Source organism: Panthera onca, chromosome E1 (assembly GCF_046562875.1).
Source record: "Panthera onca isolate mPanOnc1 chromosome E1, mPanOnc1 haplotype 2, whole genome shotgun sequence".
In the NCBI taxonomy this organism is placed as follows: Eukaryota; Metazoa; Chordata; class Mammalia; order Carnivora; family Felidae; genus Panthera; species Panthera onca.
The window spans coordinates 43162868-43186926 of record NC_138352.1 but is presented as its reverse complement, the minus strand read 5'-3'; the positions used below and the strand labels follow the sequence as shown (position 1 = coordinate 43186926).

The 24059-nt window shown below is 47.4% G+C and overlaps 1 protein-coding gene and 3 long non-coding RNA genes across 6 annotated transcripts in view; 2 read left to right on the top strand and 2 right to left on the bottom strand.

Annotated features, from left to right (window-relative positions):
• The first annotated feature begins 355 nt into the window (after nucleotides 1–355).
• On the top strand, nucleotides 356–2769 carry LOC144614321 (uncharacterized). Its single transcript, XR_013552030.1, has 3 exons — nucleotides 356–466; nucleotides 1040–1723; nucleotides 2167–2769. It is a non-coding gene; the product is annotated as an uncharacterized LOC144614321 (long non-coding RNA).
• LOC144614320 (uncharacterized) lies at nucleotides 442–9064 on the bottom strand. The gene is made up of 2 exons (XR_013552029.1): nucleotides 8986–9064; nucleotides 442–1073 (listed from the first exon to the last, which is right to left on the bottom strand). It is a non-coding gene; the product is annotated as an uncharacterized LOC144614320 (long non-coding RNA).
• Nucleotides 9065–9220: 156 nt separating this feature from the next.
• Nucleotides 9221–10210, top strand: LOC144614318 (uncharacterized). Its single transcript, XR_013552028.1, has 2 exons — nucleotides 9221–9361; nucleotides 9532–10210. It is a non-coding gene; the product is annotated as an uncharacterized LOC144614318 (long non-coding RNA).
• A 99-nt stretch (nucleotides 10211–10309) lies between these two features.
• Nucleotides 10310–24059, bottom strand: part of TBX4 (T-box transcription factor 4) — a 32250-nt gene continuing 18500 nt past the window's right edge. For 2 of the 3 annotated variants that reach the window (XM_078437387.2, XM_078437386.2), the window contains exons 6-9: nucleotides 16187–16339; nucleotides 15132–15220; nucleotides 14771–15006; nucleotides 10310–12285 (exon numbers count right to left, since the gene is read on the bottom strand). In XM_078437387.2, coding sequence (XP_078293513.1) covers nucleotides 11666–12285; nucleotides 14771–15006; nucleotides 15132–15220; nucleotides 16187–16339 — 1098 coding nt within the window. In that variant the 3' untranslated portion in view covers nucleotides 10310–11665. The remainder of the gene's footprint in view (nucleotides 12286–14770; nucleotides 15007–15131; nucleotides 15221–16186; nucleotides 16340–24059) is intronic. The other variant, XM_078437388.2, reaches the window with a different exon arrangement.

Sequence of the window (24059 nt, the reverse complement as noted above, 5' to 3'; positions counted from 1 at the left end):
CGACCTGGACACATTAAAAAAAAAAAAAAAAAAAAAAAAAAGAGCAATGAAAACAAATACCATTCAAATAATTAGGATCTTATGCCTGGGGCCAGCCTTGATGCCAAGCAGGGACTCCCCTGCAGGAATCAGCATTGAGCCCGATCCCCGGAAGGAGGGGAAGTAGGGATCGGCTAAGACAAAGGCAGCTCTGGCCCGGAATTTTTGCCAGCACCCCCCGCCCCTCCCGCCGCTACCGCCGGCCCCTTGATGCTGAAGGCAGCGCGTTTGAAGTAGTCTTCCTCGCCGACATCTTGGGCGACCTTACAGCCCAGTAGCTCGTGTGGGGCTTCGGTGCTCGGAGGATTACCGAGCTGCCCCAGGGAAGGGTCGAGAGCGCGCTCCCTACCGTGGCGGCGAAGCCAGCGGCGCCGCGCTCTTCAGTTCCATGAAGGACAAGGAGGCATTTGAAGGCCTACTTTATTGGGTAAATATGCTCCAAATTGGGGTGAGGGTTGGAGAGTGAACATTTGTTTACGAACGTAGCTGTGAGGGGAAAAAAGATGTCTTTTCACTAGCTCCTGCAAATACGGAAGCTGCCCCCGAGGTATTTCCTGCCGCCCAAGCTCCTGAATAGCTGAAGGCCAGGTGCACAGCGGCACATTTCATTCCCACCCTCCCCCAAGGTAGTTCCCGAGGGCTCAGACCCAGAAATTTAAAAAATAAAGGACTTGTCTTCTCCTTATTGCTGGAGTGATCATTTGTTTGCTTGTGGCACCAGTATTTTGCAAAGTTGCTGTTACAAAAGGATGCCTCCCAGGTCTAACTGGAGGAGCTTTGATACAGTTGAATTTTAAATCCCATTATATCTCTGGTACAAATGGAGAGGGTCTGGTATTTTTCTCCTCTTCATTCACTTTTAAAAGTTTCTCATGTGAATCTGTGTCTCTGATCAGGAACTCTTGTTAAAGACTCCTGTAGACAAACTTGTGACTACCTGAATATGTTTCTAAGATTTTCATTTCTTCCTCCTCTTGTACATTTCCTTTTCTTCCAACAGATTGTAATCTCCAGCAAAATTTGTAGATGAGAGACTGGAGAAAAGGAGAGAAGAAGAAAGAGAGAATGGAAAAAGAATGAAAGAAATTATAATTAAAGTCTAAGCATTTTCTGGGGTTAATTTGAATTAGACCAGTTGGTTTTGTTTTGCAATACAAAAGAAAAATTCAGGCCTTGGGGCCTAAAACTTTCATTAAATTCAGCTTTGGTGAGTTCTAATAATACAGCGGTTTATTACAAGCGTGAAAAATGTCATTGTGGAGGCCTTCCTAAGCAGCAGCCTCACCTCTTGGGTATGACTCATACTTCCTCCATGGCCGCCTGAGCTGTAAAGTTGTGGGCAGGATATTTAAGGTCCAGTGAACCAGCTCCTTGAATCCTTCTTGCCATTTTACTGGGATCATGTCCCAATTAGCAATCTTGCCATCCAGAGCAGTAGCTGGACAGCAAAAGTGAGAGAGGGGCAGGGTGCTCAGGGCTGTTGCAAATGATTAGTCCAAAAGAGTAGCGTAAAACTTAGAACTCAGTCCCCGGCAGGAGTCTGCTGGAGGAAATGAAGGGATCAACAACATGAGAGGAGTACTGTGGCCGATTGTTCCGACCACAGCCACAGGCTTTGCTGTGTGTGCCGGAAATTGACCTCGTCAAAAGCTGAGGATGCAGGCTGGGCAAGGATAATGATAAGGTAGGTGATGATACTAAATCATCCACCTCTCAGAGCTGATGAGATTGTTCAATACCTTGCCAACCGTTCCCCCTCCTTAGTCTATGAAAAGCAGTGATTTTTTTTTTCATGAATAGGCAGAAATTAGTGTGGGCTGGTGCTAATTGGACCAACGGGAAGCTTAATAATTGCAATCCCTTTCATTTCTTACTATTTTCATGCAGAGCGTCTCATTTGGCCCATGAGCCATGCCAAGCCTAGGCCGTTGGCAGCACAGATAGTGCTCATCCTTCTTTGCAAAGAGGAAATTGAAGCCGAAAAAGACTGAGGGATTGTCTAAGGCCTCCAACAAAATAGTGGCAGAGTTGGGACTTTCTTTTAAGAATAGATTCATTTCCAGTGTCACTGAATATGGCAATGAGCTTTGATTGAAGGAGCAAAAAACTCAAGCTGTCTCTTCCTAGGTGAAGACAGCTGGCTTCTCCGCCGGAGGGATACCCTTTCCTAAATGTCCTTGAATGGTGTCCTGAATCCTGGATGAGCCCCAAACCCCTAGGAGTGTGAGGTGCTCAGAGCGCTGGAAAGACCAAGCAGGATTCTTCCCAGCATGGCCCTCCGGCTCCCCTTGGCACTCCATACCTAACTGCGCATAGGCTTTGGCGGCTGTTAAAGAAGGCTTAACTGTGAGACAGGAGAAGCAATAAAGTACCGAAAGGCAATAAAAGGAATTTCCCAGAAAAGAAAATGTCTACATTTTTTCAGCATCTAAAATGAAACCTATGCAGACGGGCATCCCATGGTAGGGAAGGGGGACAACATTAATTGGGCACAGTTTTATCTGTGTTATCTCATTTAATCTGTTATTTAAGCTTGGAAGGTAGGTAGCGCTTTATTACCCCTAATTAAATGTAGGGAGATATTGAGGCTCACAGAGATGAGGCATACAGCTAATAAGTGGTAGGGCTCCAGGCCCATTCTCTCTTCACTACCTCACTGTGCCTCTCCATCCAAAGCTCTGGTAAACCATCTCTGGGAGGTCGTGCAGAGCGCAGAGCCTCACAGTGACTGCTCTAGCACCCTTTAGTCTCCATCCATCCTTTTTTTTTTTTTTTTTTTAATGTTCATTTTTGAGTGGGGGGGCGTCACGCATGCGGGTGTGCACAAGGGGGAGGAGCGAAGAGAGAGGGAGACAGAGGATCTGATCTGGGCTCTGCGCTGACAGCTGACAGCCCACAAAGCCACAAACCCAAGATCATGGCCAGAGCTGAAGTTGATGTTAAACTGACTGAGCCACCCAGGTGCCCCTCATCCTTTTTTAAAAATCTCACCTTGGGGTGCCTGGGTGGCTCAGTCGGTTGAGTGTCCAACTCCGGTTCAGGTCAAGATTTCTCAGTTCGTGAGTTTGAGCCCCGCATCGGGCTCTGTGCTGACAGCTCAGAGCCTGGAGCCTGCTTTGGATTCTGTGTCTCCCTCTCTCTCTGGCCCTTCCCCGCTCATGCTCTGTCTCTCTCTGTCTCTCAAAAATGAATAAACGTTAAAAAAAAAAAAAATCTTACCTCCCTTCAGCAAAAAGCTTTAAAGCACATATCCCAATATATTATTTATTATTTATAAAGTTATTTATCAATTATACATATTTACTACTATGCTACACTAGATATCTGAAAAGGATGAGATAAATATAATTAGAAAAAGAAGTTTCTGTATTTCCTTCCATTACTCTTTTTTGGAGCAAGTCCTGCTATAGATTCAAACAGAGTCCTGGTTATAACTAAGAAATTCATGAGTGCAGACGTTATTATTCACGGACTTACAGACCTTCAGTGCTGCAAGGGAAATGAGGAGCTACGCAGAAGAAGGAAAAGGAGGCTCAAAAAGAGGGCAAGCCACACAGCCAGCATTTGACGGAACTGGGACTGGAACCCACATCTCTCACATCCCATCCCAAGCTCTTTTCACTGCTATAAGAAAAAACCAAAAGCTCATTTTCTTGGGCTAGAAAATGCAGGTTTGCAGTGTGACAGGCCAGAGCTTAATGCCTGAACCTTCGGTGCCTTGTGTGGAGTAAATTCAGGTCCATCGACTGCCCTGAAGAGACAGCCGTTGGCTTTCAGTCTGGGCCAGAGAACATGTGGGCCGGGCCATCAGCACGTGGGGTTTAAGGGAAGGAGGACTGTGCTGTGCTGTGCTGTATTTGGTGTTATTAAAAGCAGCTCACATAGTTTCCATCATTCCTAATGGAACTACGTCATTTTACAGACCCAACCCTTGCTTCGGGCACCCTAGCTAGGAATTCTTGGTGTAAAGAATCGTGACTCCAGAACAAGTCTCTTCCAGGTCATCCCAAGGAAGAACTCTGTGGCCAGGAGTTGCAAAGGCAAGGGAAAGATACCCTGGCTCTGCCACCCAACCCGAGGGGGTCTTGAGGCCATTCCCCAGACACTTTAAAAGTCGTTTTAGAGGTACTTGGATTATTTACTAACTCTGCTAGTTTGGACCAACCTGACCCAGCCTCATGGAGAGGATGGGACCTAATGCAGTGACAACCTACCTCCCTGTGAGGCGGAGGGCAGCAAGTTCATGGCCAGCATGTGGTGAGTGGAGGCAATTACAAATTGAGGTGCCACCAATTGTTCACTAAATTATATTTGGAGGAATCTCCCAATTCCTTAGACCTAAGGAACACCATCATTTCCTAAGCATGCACCCTGTTCTAGGTGCTTTATGTAGGGAGTCATGTTTGGGGACTTACTGTCTTTGTTTTTCTCTTCTTTTTTTTTTTTTTAATTTTTATTTATTTATTCTGAGAGAGAGAGAAAATGTGCACAAGCGAGGGGCGGAGAGAGAGGGAGAAAGAGAATCCCAGGCTCTTCACTGTCAGTGCAGAGCCGGAAATGGGGCTCGCTCTCACAAACCTTGAGATCGTGACCTGAGCTGAAATCAAGGGTCAGACACTCAACTGACCAAGCCACCCAAGCGCCCCTGGTTTTTCTCTTCTTAAGGGAGAGACAAAGCCAGTCCTAAATTGGCATAGGTCTCCCAAGGAAGTACTTGGGAGAGGGGACAATTTGGAATCCCTGAAAGGGAAAGAGATATAGGTACGTGGAGGGCAGATGCTGGAAACGGCACCGATCTAGTACTCCTGGGGCTCATTTACCCCCTAGCAAGCAATTGGATACGTTCACAGAGAGTTGTCATTGGGAGCATACACTCTCAATGCCGGCCTACAGGGCAGGAGGGTGCTCAGATAGCTTGTGAGTCTGGGGGCTAGCCTGTGACCCTACAAAATGAGCTGCAGGAGGGCCCTGCTTTCTCACTACCTCCACAGTGGCAGCCAGAGCAGAAGAAGCAGACCACACCAAGCCTAAAGCAGAGTCACCAATGAAAGCAGCACTCCTACCTTTGAACAGCCTCTTGTCTTCTGCCTGGGCAATTCCCTGGTTCAACATGTCTGAACAGCCATCACCCCACGAGTAATGTTTTAGTGCCTTGGAGTGCTGCTCCTGCCAGCCCAAAGCCCTGCAGCCTCACACAGCTAACACTAGAGGGTAGGCAGCCCAGACCCAAGGATTTGCCACTCTGGGGGACACAGACTTAATGAAGGAGAGAAAAAAGTATACAGATGTAAGCAGTCTTTAGAACATAGAACCTGCATAAATTAGCAAGTGTTTGGGGGCTGGGCGGGTAGGGAACTGAAGCCCAGGTTTCTGATTTGAGCAATGAGACTTTGGCTGGCAGGGCCATTTACCAAAACATATAAGGCAAGGAGATGTTTGGAGGGCTCAGGTTTGAACAGGAGGAGTTGGAGATTCTGAATCTCTTAAACAGAAACATCCAGAAGACAATCTCAGGAGACGGAAAGATTAGACTGGAGATTTGTCAGTGTATGTTGGTGAAAGAGCCGTGGGAACAAATGGCCTCACCCAGGGAGAGTACCTTGTGAGAAGACAAGGCTAAAGCCCCAGTCCTTGAGCAACAGCAGCATTGAAGGACTGGGCAGACGAAAAGGTGTCTAAGAAGGACAGCCCAAGGATCAGGAGGAAAACAAGGGATGTGAGGGGGCCCAGAGGTCAATCTCTGTCCACCTGACTGGGAGCATTGGCCACTTCCCAGGGTTACTGCCATAGCATTGGACACAGTTTCTTCTCTTTTATTCCAGGCACTTCTATAATCACAAGTTATTTTTCTTTGTTCTTTAATTGAATCTTTTGGTTACAGAAGAAATACATGCTCATTGTAACAAGGAAAATAAAACAGAGATGTATGGGGGAACTATCAGAAAAAATTCCTCCTAAGTCTTCTCTTAGCCCCTACCACACACACCCACACCCACCCAACCACCTACCCTCCCCCACACACACCATGCACACACATATATGCACACTCACAGGTTTGTTTTTTGCTTTGTATTTCACACAAATGGGAAACCATATCTATTACTTAGAAAATTGTTTTCACATAATATATCATGGACCTATATATTTATATATTTCATTCTCTTGTCGATTGCTATTTAATGATCTGTAGTTTGGCTGCACTGATGTATTTTTTTCATTCCCAAATATTCTTGAGATCATACTCGGTGTTATGATCCTCTTTTTTCACTTAGTATTAAATCAATTCTCCGTGTCACTAAACACACTTTGTAAATATATTTTCAATGACTACATCATAGTACAGAGTATGAGTATATCATAATTTATTTAACCATTATTTACTTTCTTCCAATTTGGGCTATTAAAAATAATACCATAATGAACATTATAGAGCATTAAGCTATGTCCACATTTCTGGTTATTTTCTTTAGGATATGAACACTTTTAGAGTCTTTGTCCAAGTTACCAAGTTGCTTTTTCCAGAGAGACTATAACAATCTGCGTTCCCACCAGCAATGATTGAGAGCTACTCCCCACATCTTTTCTTAAATGTTTATTAATTTGTTAGATAGAAGTGATGTTTTCTCACTTTAATTTGCATTTCAGATTATTAGTGAGGTTAGCTTTGCTCAAGTTAATTATCATTTTGTGATTCTCTTACGGAGGGGTTGATCAGGGCCACCCGTGGCTCTTCATTTCTAAATCTGCCCTTCCTCTTTCATTGCCAGCCCTGCCTCAGATGCTTATTTCCCACCCGGGGCTCCAAGAGAGCCCTCTCCTTCCTGGTTCTGCATCTTCCTGGCCATCTGCTCACAAACCTCTCTCATTCCCACCTCAGTCCCATAGCTGGTCTCTCTCATGGCTTCTGTGCCTGTGGGGTGCTCTTTTTCTGCCTCCTCTGCACTGGAGAACCGAACACAAGCCTAGAATTTTCATGCAGGCTGACAGGATCCACCATCAGACTGGGGTCAGTGCTGAACTTGGGCAGACACAGCCAGGGCCCTTCCTGCCCTGCACTGGGCCCAGGTAAATGGGGGGCCACAGCGGGGGCCTAACCAGCTGGGACTCTGTACAACTCTGTCTCATCTTTTCCTTTCCCATTTGCCTCCTCTCCCCATTATTCCAACTCGGGCTTTCATTTTCGCAAATGATACAATTTGGTGGTTTGGGGTTTCTGCAGGAGAATTTCTGTGATCCTCAGAGCGCTGGGACCTGTTTGCACTCGTTAGGGAAGAGAGACTCTGGACGCTCTGCAGACCCCGTCAGGCTGTGGTAATAAGCAGGGGCTGTTTGAGCTGCAAAGTGTAAACCTGGTCCTTCTTAGTGAGACTCGGCAGAAATCCCACTGGAGATTTTTCTGCCCCTGCCCTGTCTACTTTCCTTCATAATGATAAATGGCTGAAAAGAAAACTATCTAATCTCCAAACTGCTTGCTTTTTTTCTACTCTTTCTTCAAGGAGAGAAGGAAGAACACAGTCACATAAAACAGAGTCCTTCATCGCCTGCTTCTCAGGAGACAGTTCTTTCCCTTTTCATCCCAGGCCTGTTTCTGATCTCTGATGGGCTCGCACTGAAAGCTCCAGCAGGCCCCTCTAATCAGCTGCGACAGACGCTGCAGTTGCTTGGGTCGCCCATCGAAATTGAATTGATTACCCGGCCCCTTTGCCATTTTGTTCTGCACACAATTGCTTAATAGCTGTCACCTTGGCTTTCAGTCCCAACCGGCTGCAGGCTGACTGGTTCCCATTACTCAGGATGGCCAGTGCAAGTTCATCACCTTTACAGGATGTCCCTGATTGATTCCGTATGCCTGGGAGACCTGTAATATATTTGCATAGGAGCAGGGCGTCGCTGGGGGACGTAATAGAAATCTCTGGGCTGCAGGGACTGCCAGATTTAGCTGCGGGCTCGCCATATTTGAATCATTACAGGGCTTCTTGTCGGGAGTCTGGCCTCTGCTGACATAGCTGCTAATGAATTTGTAAAATTTTCTAAAAATACAAAACAACCCAGCCTGTCCTAACCTTTGCTGTCGCCACCTGCTGCCTGGGTGGGGAAGGCAAACAGAACCAGGCTTTTCCTGCCTGAGCTTGTGCTGGTCTTTTGAAATGACAGTCTCCTCCTCCCCACTCCCGTGCCCTGCCTGCCAACTGGGGCTTGGAGGGGGACATCTTTCAAGTGAAATCCTTTGCACTGGGAACTACTTCAATTAGACAGCAGGGGGAATGTTAACATGCCCTCCGGCCTTTTAAGTGGGTTTTAATTTTATGTTGTAAGATAAGACCCTGCAAGGCTGGGGCTGCTACTTCTCCAGCAGGCTCCATTAGTGGGGCAAGCTGAGGCCTCTTGACCCCCTGAGGCCCAGCCAAGACTGGAAGTTGGTTTGGTTTTTTAACAATTTGTCAGTCTGCTCCAGCTTCTCTTTCATTCTCCATTTTGTTATTCCAGGCTCTTCTGTTGTTGGAGGGCAGTTGGGTAGCTGAGCTGCAGCTAAGAGCCTAGCCCAGCTTCACCAAGTGGCTGGCTCTGGGCTGGTGATCAGAGCCTTGGGGGCTGCCTGCCTATGGCCTCACAGCTGAATATTCATCTTCCCCCCACCCCCCCCTCCCAGGCAGGGCACTGTAGAAGCAGACACTTTTCATGTGGCAGGTTTCTGGCCCGATGATGTATGACCTGTTGGCGCTACTGAATGGTGCCCTTTGTTCCAGGGTATCCCATGTGCCCCCTTTTTATTGACTTGTTGATTCAGAAGGGCAGGAAAGTTCCACAAATCCCACTTCAGGCCTTGCTCTCTAGCCATGCCCAGGTGGGAAAGCCCCAGGACCTCATGCTTCCCAGAAAGCTGGTAGGAAGATATGGGCCGCTTAGACTCAGAATATCCCATAAGAGACAGACAGCTTTCTTTACCTTGGATTCAGGCAACTGTGTATCTGGAGAGAGGCTGGGAACCCATGTCTAGCTCCCAGCCCTCTGCCTGGGGTTCTAGAAGGTGTGGAGTGTTCCAGAATGCAATCCACCCAGAAAGAAAAGAACAGAGCAGGTGTGAGTTAGGATGAACCCACCACTTCTCTGTGTCCTAAGCCAGGTTCAGTTAAGTTTTTCTCTGTGACCAAAAAGCCCAAGGTGGGAGCCAACAGCCAAGGAAAGAAGGAGCTTGGCTTCCTTCTGCAGGAGGAAGTCCACCCAGAGAGCAGCCCTAAAGCCACAGGAAAGGACTCTGGGGAAATAGGAGACAAGGTGGACTTTTTATCCAGCAGGAAATCTCATCTTCATCCTGATGAAGGTATGGATTTAAAGAACACCCTTACCCTTGTCTTCTTTTCTCCTGGCTTCCTAGACCAATCTGCAGTGGAGATGGTGGGTGACAATGAGGGGAGGGGGCAAGAGGCAAGGCGTTGTAAGGAGGGAGCCCCAACACACCTCCTGACACCAGCTTCTCTTCTAATCTAATAGGGTGGACTGGATTCATCTCCTTTCTTGCCACTCCATCTTGTGACCAAGCTTTAGGGATCTGGTTGAGGAGGAGGATGCAGAGGTCTCTTCCAGGCCTTGAATCCTTTCTCTAGGGTGCAGGTGGCTGATGAGCTCCTACATCTGACTGCTCTGGAAAGCCTCATGTTCTCACTCCAACCTGCTCTTCAGTTCCTCACCTGAAGAAGCTGCACAGATCCCACCGAGAATTCCCTACGTGTAAGACCACCTCCTCCAAACCACCAGATTGTGTGCTGACTACTGAAATGTGACAGATTCTTGTGTACTGCCTGCCTTGCCCTTCTGGGGTCTTTGTGGACCCTGAAATCCAGACCCATCATCTGCAGAGTAGCACGAGATCAAAGATACAGCTGTTCCGTTGGTCCTAAATTCCTTCACTCTAGGCTCACTGGCTCCATAGTGTAAATGCTCAGAGGCACAGAAGAAATACCAGCAAAAGGGAGGATGAGACCATTGCTGAGCCAAGAAATGACAAGTCAGTAGTAAAGAGCATCCACACACTTCACAGTTGTAAAATGGCTTTATGTTCTGATATGTAAAATAAAATGTCCATGCTATATAACAAAACACTTGAAGTTCCATACCCCCTGTTGGCTAATGTGTCTTTCTAATAAAGTTTAATCTGTGGTGTGTATGTTTATATATATATATATTTATTTATTTATATATTTATATATTTATATATTTATTATTTATTTATTTATATGTTTTATCTAAACCATTCTTAGTTTTTAACATCAAATGTGTAATAAAATTTTAAATAGATGTCTTTCCAAATACCCCCTCCAGCGTTCATTTTATTAGGTTTATTCATTTGTAAAAAGCAAAGCTGAATTTGACATGTGGCCTGCATTTGTGAGATATATATATATATATATATATATATATATATATATTATATATATATATAATATATAAATAGCTATTCAGCATGCAAAGAGTTTAGTGATTTCCCAAATTTGATTACAGAGTTCATACCAGCCCCATGGATGGTCTGGTGACGTTCGATGCTAAAGAGCTGGGCTGGGGACTACACGATTCACCTCACTGGAGAATTATCCTTGCTCTCTGAGCTCACTGGCTGAATTTACTGGAAGAAATGAATGTTTTCTCAATTCTTGTTTTTATTTCTGTTGGGCTTTCTTGCTCCAGAGGCGAGGATTTTCTGGGAGAACAGGCTCTGCCTGGCGGCAGCTCCGATGTAACCTCCTGGGGACGTTGCCAGGTGAAGTGTGTTTCATAATTGCCAGTCACAGGATGCAGATGGTGCCTGAGAGGCCGAGTCTTATGCACCCGAGAGTGAGAAACTATATGTCAGGGACGGAGGGGAAGGGCTTTGTACTGTATAAGAAAACCTGAATGATGACAGAGATGCTATTGGTTGCATTTTCCCTCCTCTTGAAGGAAAAAACCCTTTTTTAATACTCATCAGGTAGCACTTAGCACATGACCTTCTCTGAAAATCATCCCTCAGACCTCAGAACTCCAGGGATCAATTTCCAGGCCAGTAACTGAGCAGTCAGCTCTACTCTCAGAGCAGGCTTTTGTGGCTTAGCTGAGTGCACGTCTCAGGTAGTCTCACAGAATCTCCAGAAGCCAAAAGAGTGGGCCTCCTGTCCCCCAAACAAGATTTTCAGCTTCTTTGCTAACAGAAGGCCAGGAGCTCTAAGATGTGCACAAAGCCCTCCCACCCCAGCAATGAGAATCTTCCCCCAACTTTCCCTATGAGAGAGACTGCACCACCTGGCCCCTGAGTAAATCAAAGATTATATTATCCAAATCTCTAAATAACTCGCATGAACTCTCTACTCCCATCCCATCCATGCACATGTCAAGACATGTGAGATAACAGTGGACCCAGGTCCCGCAGCCAAAATCGCTTCTTAGATAATTGGTTTTTTTTCTTGTCATGGCCTCAATTGTATATCAGAAGATAGATGCTCTCCAAATGTACGCATGTACAAACACACACACACACACACACGCATACATCACACCCTCTGAAATACCTTCCTGTGTTTCTTGGTAGTGCAGGCCACCCACAGAGGTTAACACTGGATGAACATGGTCCTGGGGCTGTAGAGAGACATGGGAGTCATCCGTCAGTCCAGTTCTCTACAGTTCCCATTCCTGAATGGTATTGTAAGGAAGCCTCCCGGGACAAGGAGAAGCTTTGAGAGTAGAGAAACTCATTGGCAGCATTCAAGTGTGGAGAGGGTGGCTTCCTCTCGCACACTGCAGGGAGGCCTCGCTCCCTGGGGAAGGAGGCGGCGGGCCCCCGCTCCCGGACCTGAGACTGTGAGAGCTGATTGTAGACGCTGAAGTGGGTGTTTCCTGGTGGCTGGGAGCTCTGAGCAGAGATAGTAGGCAGCCGAGGCATCATAGTGGTGGCGGTGAAGTGTGTGGGGAAGGATTGGTAAGGCACAGTCTCCATCGTCTGAACGCTGTAGCTTGTGTACGGTGAGACCGATGTCCACATGTTACAGCTCAGTGGGGGTGGGGGCAAGTCGTCCACACCAGACACCCCAGCAATCTCGGGCCCTGAACCTGAGTACATACAGGCTTCTCTTGGGGTCACCTCACTGCAGTAGGAGGGGCTCAGCATCTGTTGGTCATAGGGAGGGGGAGAGCGGAAGTAATGATCCTCCCCCACTGCAGGGGGAGCCTCCAGATAGGATCGCTTGCAGGGCAGGTCCAGGTGTCGGGCACTGTCTGCTGGAAGACAAAGAAACCTTCAGGAAGGGCCATTTCTACCAACCCAGGGCCCAGAACACCCCTTGTGGATGCCAAGACAGCCTACCCTTGCCATTCAGGGCTTGCCCTGCCCCATGTTGCCATGGTACTCCCAGAACCATTTTAATCAGCAACAGCTTTTATGAGGTGGTGGCAGCCAAGAAATGGTCAGATTATGGACACTGCTCAAAGGCCACAGGGGATACCACATCAGTGGACATTGAGTGATGTGGTTAGCCAGGCGGCATATAGCTTTCATCCTTTGCCACCCTGACTCTCGGGGATGGTAAGAGGCCTTAATGTGCATTAGCATTCTTAGGCTAGGCCCACCCTGGCCAAGGAAAGTGGAGGCAATTGCCAGGCCAAACCAGGCCCAGAGGCCACATCTGTCTGAATTAGCCAGAAAATTAAAGCCACAATGTTTCTGCCTTAATCCTCAGCTCCCAGGAAGGCCTTAGCAAGCCAAAGCTACTCGCAGGCACGTTCCTATTACTTTTAGAAGAAGAAGTAAACACTACATATGTTCAAAGAAATCCCGGCAGATTGTTATTATACAGATTCCAACACAACAGTATTTACAAAATTAAGAAATGGAGTTGATAATAAGTAAAAGGTGACTTCTACTTTCAAGGCTAAACATACTCTCTTTGGGGAAAGATGACATCAGCTGCCCCAAACCATGTATGCATGTCTTTCAACCTCCTCAACCATGACAGCTTGACTCTCTGGAGTGTCACATCCTCCCGTGGGACCCAGGGATGACCCAGGCCTGAAGACTTGGGCAAAAGACCACTAAACAAATTTAAGAACACTTGTCCAAAGCCTTAACTTGGCCTCCCTCCTTCTGTTTTCTCTAGGGATTCATTCTGGGAGCTGTGTGTATGCACAGGGCAGGGTGGCCTGGGGGATGAGTGGACTGAGTTTGAAGGCCTGCACTCATCTCTCCACTCTTCCCCTCTGGAAGCATCTTCCCTGAAAAGGAGAAACTTGCCTCTTTTTTCACCCAGCTCTCTCACCCTTACTCATCCCTCCTTTCTCTCGTCTCTCCAAATTCTTCCTTCCTCTCAAAAGTACTAAGCTCTTGGACCTGCGAAGTGGCCCAGTGACTCTAGGTCAGGAGTGAGCAAACTTTCTCTGTAAAGGGCCAGATAGTAGACATTTTAGGCTCTGTGGGCTGTAACAGAATCTTTTGCAGCTATTTGACCCTGCTGTTATCACACGAAGGTGGCCATGGACAGTAGTTGAGCAAATGCATATGTCTGTGTTCCCATAAAACTTTATTTATGGATATTAAAGTTTGAATTTCATATAATGTTCACATATCATGAAATAGTCATCCTTTGACTTCTTTCAACTACTAAAAAAATGTAAAACCATTTTTTATGGCTCACAGGTTGAACAAAAACAGACAATAGTCCGGATTTGGATCAAGGGCCACAGTTTGCTAACCCCTGCTCTAGGCCATTCATTCTAACAGGACTAGAGCAGCAGATACTCAGAACTCTACCAGCTGCTCCCTAGGAGCTAGAGAGAACATTCTGGATTTTAAGCAAAAGTCCCTAAAACCCATTCCCAAGAGAATCTCAGGGTCCCTGAGGGTTCTTCTGGTGTAAACACCAATCATCTGTATTTTATATATGGAGAAACTGAGAACTGCTACCAGAGCTCAGATGTGCCAGTTCCCAGCTCAGGGCTCTTCTTCTCCAAAAGAAGAAGAAAACATTTATTTTGCTTGTCTTCCTGGCTCCCAATCTACATCCACAGTAGTTTATTTCCATTCTCAAGAAGCCTTTCCATTCTCATGACTCTGGGTCATCCGTGTTTTAGGATTGAAGTTGCTTTGATAAATGACAGCCTCAATCTCAAAATCTCTGGACTAGGATGCTTCAGCCTCCTCCCATGCTTAGAGATGGGGTCCAGCTGACTTTGTGTGATCTGCCCATCCCGTGGAGGCTCTGAAAGCAGTGGCTATAAAGCAACATCTGAAATGGGGGAGGGGTACCAGTGTCTGGGGACACCAAGACCACAAGCTGTCTCTGAGGATTCTGAAGTGTACATTAAAATCAAGAATTGGGACACGTGGGTGGCTCAGTCGGTTAAACGCCTGACTTCGGCTCAGGTCATGATTTCGCGGCTTGTTTGCTTTGGGCTCTGTGCTGACAGCTCGGGACAGCTCGGAGCTTGGAGCCTGCTTCAGATTCTGTGTCTCCCTCTCTCTCTCTGCCCCACCCCAGCTCATGCTCTGTTTCTCTCTGCCTCAAAAATAAACATAAAAAAGATTTTAAATCAAGAATCAATATTCCTGCATGGGGCCTGACCATGGTCCCTAACCTTTCAGGCTTATTCTCCCAGGCCACACAATAACCAGGTACGTGTGTGTGTACCCATGCATTCGTGGAAAGTGTTTGTAGGAAGAGCTTTATCCCTCCTCTGACCCTCTAGGGCTTCCAGACTTGGAGAGAACTACCTCGTCTTTTCAGGCAGTGATAGAAGAGACTGGAGTCCCTCTGGGCTGGGAAGGTGTTGAGGGGAAGGTCCTGTGGCTCGGCCGCAGCAAACTGCATGTGAGCACCATTCTCATACTGGTAGTGCTGGAGCGCCTGGTGGGCACCATGCAGGGGGCTGACGTCAGGCTTGGCTGAGAGCTGGGTGGAGACAAGCCTCTGTCTCATGATGCTTTTTGAGATCACAGGATATTCTTTGCTGGAGGTGTGGGAGGACAGTCAGAGGGAGACAGGAAGAGAGTAAAGATACTTTGAGGGTTACCAGGTCTGTGTGCCTGAACCCAGCCGGCCTGCCCTCCCTACCCCCCGGCCTGGCAGCCCCACCTCTGTAGTCGGGCCACACGCAGGTCGCTGTCGTCACTGCCCCGGAATCCCTTGGCAAAAGGGTTGTTCTCAATTTTCAGCTGTGTGATCTGTCAGGAGAGGACACACAGAGTCGCTGGGGTAGAGGGCTGGGCAGGCTTTGGGCCCTCCCCCACTGCCCCAGGCACATTCAGAGCCTGGGTAAATTGCACACCCAAGCCCAAGACCAGCTGCAGTCTTGCTGGGTCCTCCTTGGCCTCACTGTTCACATATGGCTCCTTGCTAGCTTTCATCCATTCTACTAACTTCAGACCTTCTGATTCTGTCTCCTGTCCTCCTGTCCCACTGTGCCTGGAACAGCTTCCCATCTGTGTCACCCTTGTCCAGTGCAACTGCCACCTCAGCTTCCAAGTGACCGTACAAATCTGACTGTCAATGTTCTGCCTAAAATTTGCCACAGCCTATGGCCCTTCCCCAGTATCCCCAGCCCACCTCGCCAGTCCCAATATGCATGATGTGAAAAGAGCTCCAAGAAGGGTAGCACGGGCAAAGGCAGAGAGACAGGGGACAGCAGCCCATGCAGGGGTCTGGAGGCAGTTTGGGACGGTCAGGCTATGGAAGGGGGTGTAGGGTGGGAGGCGGACCTCTCTGACTGCAGCCTGGGAATGGCCTCCAGAAGGCTCAGTCTTGGCTCTTCTACAGCTGACAGTACCCTGGGCTCCTTTCCCCATTCTCTCCCCTTCCTTGACAGGCCAGAATCAACTTTTAAATCCCACCAGGGAGAAGAAGTTTGTAGAACAAAATGGCTAACTAACACTCAAGCCACAGGGCAAGATCCATGCTCTTGGCTTCTACAGTTGCCAACTTGGTCCATTCTCCATAATTACTTTGCACTGAAGATTTAGGGGTCTGGTCTACTTTCCTGTTCATCATCCAATTTCTCACTGCTCTGAGGGACAATATAGGTGTCTGGGACGTCTCAGCCGCACTGCGTGGGGACGTCACTTCCTGCCTTTCTGTAGTAGCACAGAAATGCCAGGCAGCATCAGCAGTGGGGGCTATGGGGGTGGCCGTACCTTGTGATTCTGGTAGGAGGTCACAGAGATGAAGGAAGTCTCTGGGAACACATGGGTGCAGAAGGCTGTGTTTTTGGAGCCAAAAGCATTGTTCTCATCAGCCTTCACGATGTGTAGCCGTGGCTGGTACTTGTGCATGGAATTGAGGATGATCTGGAAGAGAAGTGTCTCTTTCTGAGCTCCAGGTCTCCACCCTGGTCTCAGTCAGCTGGCCTTGGGCTGGCTTTCATTCTCCTAAAAGCCCAGGCTCCAGGGCCTGACTACAGCCAGAAAGGTGCTAATGCTCCCAAGTGAAGAACCAGGTCCCCGAGCACCAGTTCAGCCCCCATGGTCCCCACTCAGCCTCTCTGCTCTGGAACCAAAACCTGGCTTTCCTAATGGCACAGATTGTTTTACTGCAGTAATGGAGAACCAAACATTTAAAAGCTCAAGTGACCTCAGTATATTGTAGCAGGTGGAATTCCAAGCCGTAGGCAAAGTCCCAGGGTGCCACTGACTTGCTGTGTGACCTCAGGCAAATCACTGGACTTCTCTGAGCCCCAGCTTTCATATTTGTAAAATGGAATCCTAATATATAACTTACCCCTCAGGTTTCCTGCTTCAATTGACTCTTTACCCAGATCCTCTCATTCTTCTCCCACCTCTCCTGCTCCTCCCCACTCCCCATCATGTGACTGGCCTTTCTTATAGATACCTGACTGGGTGTGCAGAATGGCCGAGGAGCGGAGGAAAGAGTTCCACTCTGACTCTTTTCCATCTGTCTCAACATTTGCAGAGGCCTGTGGAAGGGATGCCGGGGAAACCCAGCTGCATCCTGCCCTCAGACCTGCCCAAGACACCTCACAGCCTGGGGAGAAGCTCCATCGTGGGCTAGAATTCCAGGTGCCGAGGTAGGAGACAGCAAAGTTCCAGAAATAATGCCAGAGAAAGCCGGAGGCCCCAGGAACCTACTGGCCCTTGGGGATGCCTGGGACTGGGGAGGAGGGCCACCCCACCAGACATGAAGAGCCCAGGAGGCTTGGCCCCAGAGCCCCGGGAGTAACACACAGTAGTTGCTGCTCCAAACCTGCTTCATTCAGCTGTGCCCCACGGTAGCGGCTGAATCATGTGCCATTAAAATGTATTTTTTATCGTTGACATTTGCCAGACGCCCTCCCCATTGGAGGCAGGACCAGGAATTTGGGGCATTTTATCAGCACGGCTGCTTTTGTTAACCCTTTGGCTCCTATCCTAGCTGGGCAAGGCCGGCTCTCTGGCCCCATTACTCTCTCACCTCCTTTCTATCCTTCCTTTCCTTCCAAGAGTGCCCTTTCTTGGGTTAGCCCTGCTGGCTCCCACCTTTCCCCATTCCCAGTGACAGGCCTGATGCTGAAGCTTGTTGCAAGATTAAACCCCTGAGTGACCAGACTGCCAAAAGAAAGGCCAGAGCCAGGCTCTTCCATGGAAAACCAAGGCAGAAGTCTTAGTCTGGGAAGCACACGCTGGGGACAGAGAAAGCCCAGAGGGCAGGCTCAGCTGAGGAAGTAGGTGGGTCAGGAGCTGGGCTGTGGCCTCTGGATTTCCCTGGGCTCCTCAGTTTGGCCTGGTAGCTTCATCCAGTAGGAGCTTGCTTTTCTGCCTTCTGCACTGGTTGTGCCCCACTAAACCCCAGTGACAAACTTCTGGACTTTCTCAGGGCAGGTACAGAGCACTCCAAACCTCAAGCCAGGTCCTGCAGCTGGGGACCCACTGCTCAACTGGGAGCCAGCCAGATTAAAAAAAAAAAAAAAAAAAAAAAAACAACTCAGGTGGACACAAGTTCTCCCTTGGGAAACCTCAATGGACATCCATTTCTAGGAGGCTGGGGAGAGGGGCTGGAACTTGGGAAACACCTCCCAGTCCTTTTGGGTTACTCCGTCAACCTGCACTGCTCCCAGCTGCAGGAGTCCACAAAGGACCTAAGTTCCCAGAACTAAATACCTGGGAGGTGGCCTGGATGCATCCAGAAGTCCCCAGATTCCCACCTCTGGGCCTTTTCACATGAAGTTCCTTCTGCTCAATTTTCCTTTCCCATTCTCTCTCACCTTCTAGGGCAATCATCTCAAGGCCTAACTCTTCTGGGAAGCCTTCCCAGATTACTAGGTCCTGTTCTGAACTCCTGATGCTGACTGAAACTTCCTCCCTGTGCACTGTCTGCCTGGCTGTTGTGTTGCTTCCTAGTGGCTTCCTATTTCTTCTTGTCCCTTCAATTAAACTATAAACCCCTCAAGAGAAAGGGCCAGATCTTTTACTCCTTTTGTACCTCTAGGCTCCTTTACCCCAAAACAGGAACTAGTAAGTACAAGGCAGGGTTACAGGACTGGGGAGACTTGGGCCATCATCACAAGCTCCCTGTCCCTTCCTCTCCTGTCTTTCTTTGCTCACTAGAGACAAGGTAACCTCTGAGGCATTTTTCAGGTGAAACACAGTGATTAAACATGTGTGCAGACAACCTCCCCATGAGCACTTGCACACTGCAGTTCCCTGGCCACGCTGGCTCTCCTAGGGCGGGGAGAGCACAGACACTGGACTAACAGACCCAAGGCAGATGCAGGCATCTGCATGGTGAGGCTGGGCTCTCCCTTCGGGACACCTTCAGACCAATGACAGCATCCACCCTGCTCCTCTGCCAACTGGGCAGTCACAGGCTGTGTTAGTCCAGCCAGAGTTCTAGGTATTATCGACTCCCCTGCTCCTCACTGTCACTATTTTAACAACTGTGATAGTGCCAAACATCCATCTCCTCGAGAGATCTCCATAGCGTGCTTGGCCAATGAGGTCCAGATTTGGCCAATTTGGTCCAGTCAATGACCAAGTCCTGTGACTCCATCTGCAGGATAAAAACCTCTCCATTACCCCACACACCCTTGATCCAGGCCCACCATCTCTCTCCAGGTTTGGGACCACCTCTTCCCTGTCTATATCTATTTCCTCTCCATCTTCACGTGCCACGCATCAGATCAGGTCACTCCCCTGATTAGAACCTTCCAGTTCACCCAGGAACACTGCACACTGCTTGAGAGGCACCTTTTGTAGTTTCTCCTCTTGCCTCCCCTGTTCCCCTCCCCCACTTCCTGCCAGCATTTAGAGCTCAATAAATGTCATATCTATAATGGGGTTCCCTCTTGCCCCTTGGGGTTCCCTCTTTGATGGTTCCCTCTTGCCCCTTGGGTTAAAAGCCAAACTCCTTAGCCTATCAGACAAGGTCCTCTATTGACTGACGTGGAGAGATTGCCAAACACACCTTTTAGGGGAGGGAACCAGACTGGCTGGCAGGGAAAACTGGGAAGAGAGAAACTGCCTGCAGGGGCAGGAAGGAGCCACTAGGGGGGTGCAATCCCAGACACAGAGAAGTCAAGAAGGGTCCAGAAGCTTCTATGGATTTCTGTTCACCAGTGATAAGTCTTGAGCAAGCTCTTCCCCTCCAGTCCCTATCTATAAAGTGAGGCCTTCAACTAAGAAGTGGTCCCAAACACCCCTTCTAACTTGGACAGTCTGGAACCTGGACAGGTGTCTGGAAGAAAGTCCCCTCATTGAACCAGTGCAAATATAAAGTGGAGCCTCAGCCCCAACAGCCCAGAAGAATGTGAAACCAACTCCGTGACTCACACCTGGCTTTACTCGGAAGTTCCCCAGGCGCCACATTAATCTCTTTTGCCAGAGTCTCACATTTATATTTGTGGCAGAGGATGCTGGGCCAAATGGACCAGCCACATCAACAAACCCCACTACATGACTGGTCCCGTTATTGTTTTACAGAAATGGGATTCATTATGTTCTGGCTACAATTCAGAAGCCTGTTCTATTTTAACAACTGTGATAGTGCCAAACATCCATCTCCTCGAGAGATCTCCATAGCGTGCTTGGCCAATGAGGTCCAGATTTATCTGCATTAGAATCACAGAACATTAGGGCATGGAGAGGCAGACCTTAGAAATCATTCTAGTCCAACCTCCTAATTTACAGATGAGGAACAGGAGGCTTATAGTGGGAACGTGACTCGCCCAAGAACACATAGCTGGTTGGAGACAGAATCCTGAGAAGATTCCAGATGACCTTCGAGAGAGCACACACTGCTCTCAACAACATATTCAGTAACGAATAACAAAGTGTCAACCAAACACCGCATGAGATGAGGACTCACCAGGCCCTATTGTCCATCACAGAAAGCAGTGTATCTGAATGCTAGCCATACAAGTGTGGCTAATGTCCATTTTGTCATCTATTAAAACCAGATTTTCCCCTGCATCATAGTTTTACTTTCTAAGACTACCTTCTCCATCCTCCTTCTTACCCTCTCCAGTCCTGCAAACAGGGAAGGACAGAGACAGGATCTACAGCTTACATAAAAAGAAGAGGAGCACCTGGGTGGCTCAGTAAGTTAAGCGTCCAACTTCGGCTCAGGTCGTGATCTCACAGTTTGTAGGTTTGAGCTCCACATCGGGCTCTGTGTTGACAGCTCAGAGCCTGGAGCCTGCTTCGGATTGTGTCTCCGTCTCTCTCTGAGAGAGTTCTGTCTCTCAAAACTGAATACATGTTAAAAAAACATCTTTTTTAAAGAAGAAAAAAAGCGGAGACCCAGAAAGGTAAGTGATTGGCTGAAAGAATATCTAAACTAGAACTGAGTTAGCCAACTGATATGCCTTAGGTCTCACTCCCAGGGCAGCAACCCAGGGTTCCAGAAACCCTCTGCCTTCTCCCACAGTCTCTGCACTAGCAGCCAGTGTTTATGGAGCATAGCCTAGGTGCCAGGCCCTGTGCCGAGGAACCTACACACATCATGTAATTACTCTTTACAACATCTCTGTAAAGTAGACATTATTATTAGACCCACTGACTGTGGCTCAGGGAGGTGAAGGAATTTTCCCAACCTCAGACAGCCAGTGGGAGGCAGAGCTAGAATTGATACTAATTTCTGAGCCTGAGCTCATATGTGTACCTGGCCAGGGGCACCAGGCCTGATCTGGAGTGTAAGGGGCATCTGTATCTCCCAACACATCCAGCAAGGGCTCGGCACATTGTCAGGGCTCAGCAAATGTGGGAGAAAAAGAGGAAAAGAGGGAGATCAGTAGCTCTGAGTCCCTACTGACAAGTTGACAGCATAAGCTTTGGAGGGATGTCAGCCCCTGGTGGAGGACATGCCTTCTCTCTCTAAACACCAAATACCACCCCCTTCAGCCGGTTCACTCATTCGCTTACTGCTTACCAGCATCCACTGTTCCAGACACAGTAACAGGCAGTAGGATACAATGGTGATTTAACCTTATGGTTTCTGGGGTGCCTAGGTGGCTCAGTCAGTTAAGCATCTGACTTCGGCTCCAATCATGATCTCATGGTTTGTGGGTTCCAGGCCCCTGACCAAAAGCAAGCAAGCAAGCAAGCAAGCAAACAAAAACCTTATGGTTTCCTATCTGGTGGGGAAGTCACAGAGTAATCCAAAAACCAAGCAAAAGTAAGTAGTGAGAAAATGTACTGGAAGGAAGACTGCATTTATAATAGTAATGAACAAGATGAAATACCTAACAGAAAACGTGTGGGACCTTATGAAGAAAACTTGAATATACTTTGGAAAGACAAAAAAGAAGACTTCAACCAAGAGAAGGGTATTCCTATTAATCCTCCCTAAGTAAAATTATAATTTCAAGCAATTCTAATAAAAATACAAATAAGTTTCTCAACAATATAAGCTGATTCTAAAGTTCATATGAAAAAAATAGATAAGACTAGCCAAGAAAACGCTGGAAAAAAAAAAAAAAAACCAAAACAGCAACGGGGGACCAGCTCTGCCAGACACTAAAACCTATCATGAAGTCTCAACAGTTAAGGCACTGGCACATGAACAGACACAAATTCATATGGGGATTTAGTGCACAGAAATAAGGCATCCTAAGCCAAGTAGGAAAGAGAAACAGTCAATTGCTGGTGTCGGGACAACTGGATGGCTCTTTAGAAAAAAAGAAAAGTTGGATTCACACCTCATATTGAATGCCAGAAAAAATTCCAAAAGGATCAATGGTTTAAATGTAAAAATAAATCCATAAAATACTAGAAGAAAACACAAGAAATTTTCCTTACAAGTACGGAGTGGATAAGGGCTTTAAACTAGTCAAAATGCAGAATCCATAAGGATAGAGCAATACATTCAGTCAAAAACTTCTGTGTGGGAACACCACTATAGGTAAAATTGAAAGGCAAATGACAAACTGGGGAAACATCCGAGCAACTCCTAACACGTATAAAAGCTAAATTCTCCTACTTTATAAAACCTTCTAGAATTAATAAATGTTCAAAAATCTGAGAGAAAAAATGAGCAAAGGATAGAGAGAGACGTTCACAGAAAGGGAAAAAAGATGCCTGACCTTAGTCATAATAAAGGAAATACAAATTGAAACTACAACCAGTATCTATATTTTACCCATCAGACTGGCAAAAGTCTAAAACTTTGCTCTCCCACCCTGTTGGTGAGGCTACAGCAATGGTGGGAATTATACATCAGTTAAAACCCTGATGGAGGGTGAAACTATGAATTACAAATCCAAATACCTTCTGACCAAGCAGCTTATCACACAGATATACTTGACACACGTGTAAAATGATATATGTAGAAATTTAATTAAAAGTGCAAAAATAGGGGCGCCTGGGTGGTTCAGTTAGTTGAGCATCTCACTTCGGCTCAGGTCATGATCTCGACATTTGTGGGTTTGAGCCCTGTGTAGGGCTCTATGCTGACAGCTCAGAGCCTGGAATCTGCTTCAGATTCTGTATCTCCCTCTCTCTCTCTCTGCCACTTCCCCGTTTGCACTCTGTCTCTCTACCTCTCTAAAATAAATAATAAACATAAGAAAATTTAAAGATACGTAGATAAAAGAGCAAAAATAGGCATCTTAATTTCTTCAGTAAGGACTGGCTACATAATTTATGAAAGAAATGTGCACTGAAAAAGAAATGCAGCTGTAAAAAAAGGAAAAAGGAAGCTCTATACGAACAGAATGATCTCCATTTTATACTGTTTACAACGCAAGGTGCAAAAAGTGTTTATGGTATGCTACCTTTTGTGTACAAAAGAAAGAATTTGAGATTCTGTATTTTGCTTGTATATGCAAAAAGAAATGCCAAAAAGAAATTAGGAACAACGGTTATGGGTGGCAGGGATTGAAAGAAACTGGGCGGATAGGGAACCAAGAGGAGAAAAATGGTTCATTACAGACATTTTTATTCATTCATTGATTGATTTTTAAGCCATGTGACTGTATTTCCTATGCAGAAATAAACTTGATAAATAAGTATAAAACTCTTAGTGTGGTAAGTACTAGGACAGAAAGGTGCGTGGCACTCTGAGAGCCAGAGTGGGGACCCTGAACCATCTCTCTGAAGAGGTGGCATTTGAGCTTGGATCCCAAGGCTCAGGAGTAACTAACTAGGTGAAGAGCCATGTGGCCAGAGGAGAAAGTAGCATACAGAGGGGACAAGTGCGTGCGCCACTTTGTGACCAAGAAGCTGCAGCCCACACCCCAGCCTGGAGCTAACTCGGCCTCTGGAACCATTAGACTTTCTGCGTCAGAAATCATTTGCTGGTCTTCCTCCTCAGCAATCTGGGAGTCCTGGGACATAAGAGGTGGTGAAGGCCATTCCTTCTCTCTCTCTCTCTCTCTCTCTCTCTGTCACACACACACACACACACACAGACACACACACACACACACAGACACACACACACCACTGCAGCCATCGGCTCCCGGCTTCCAGATCAGGAGAAAAGTAAGTCCCAGCCATCTCCATGTGCTGCTGCAGGATGCAGGCCCTGTCTCAGTGAAGCCCGCCTCAACTTTCTGAAGCAGCTCCTCTTTCCATTTCA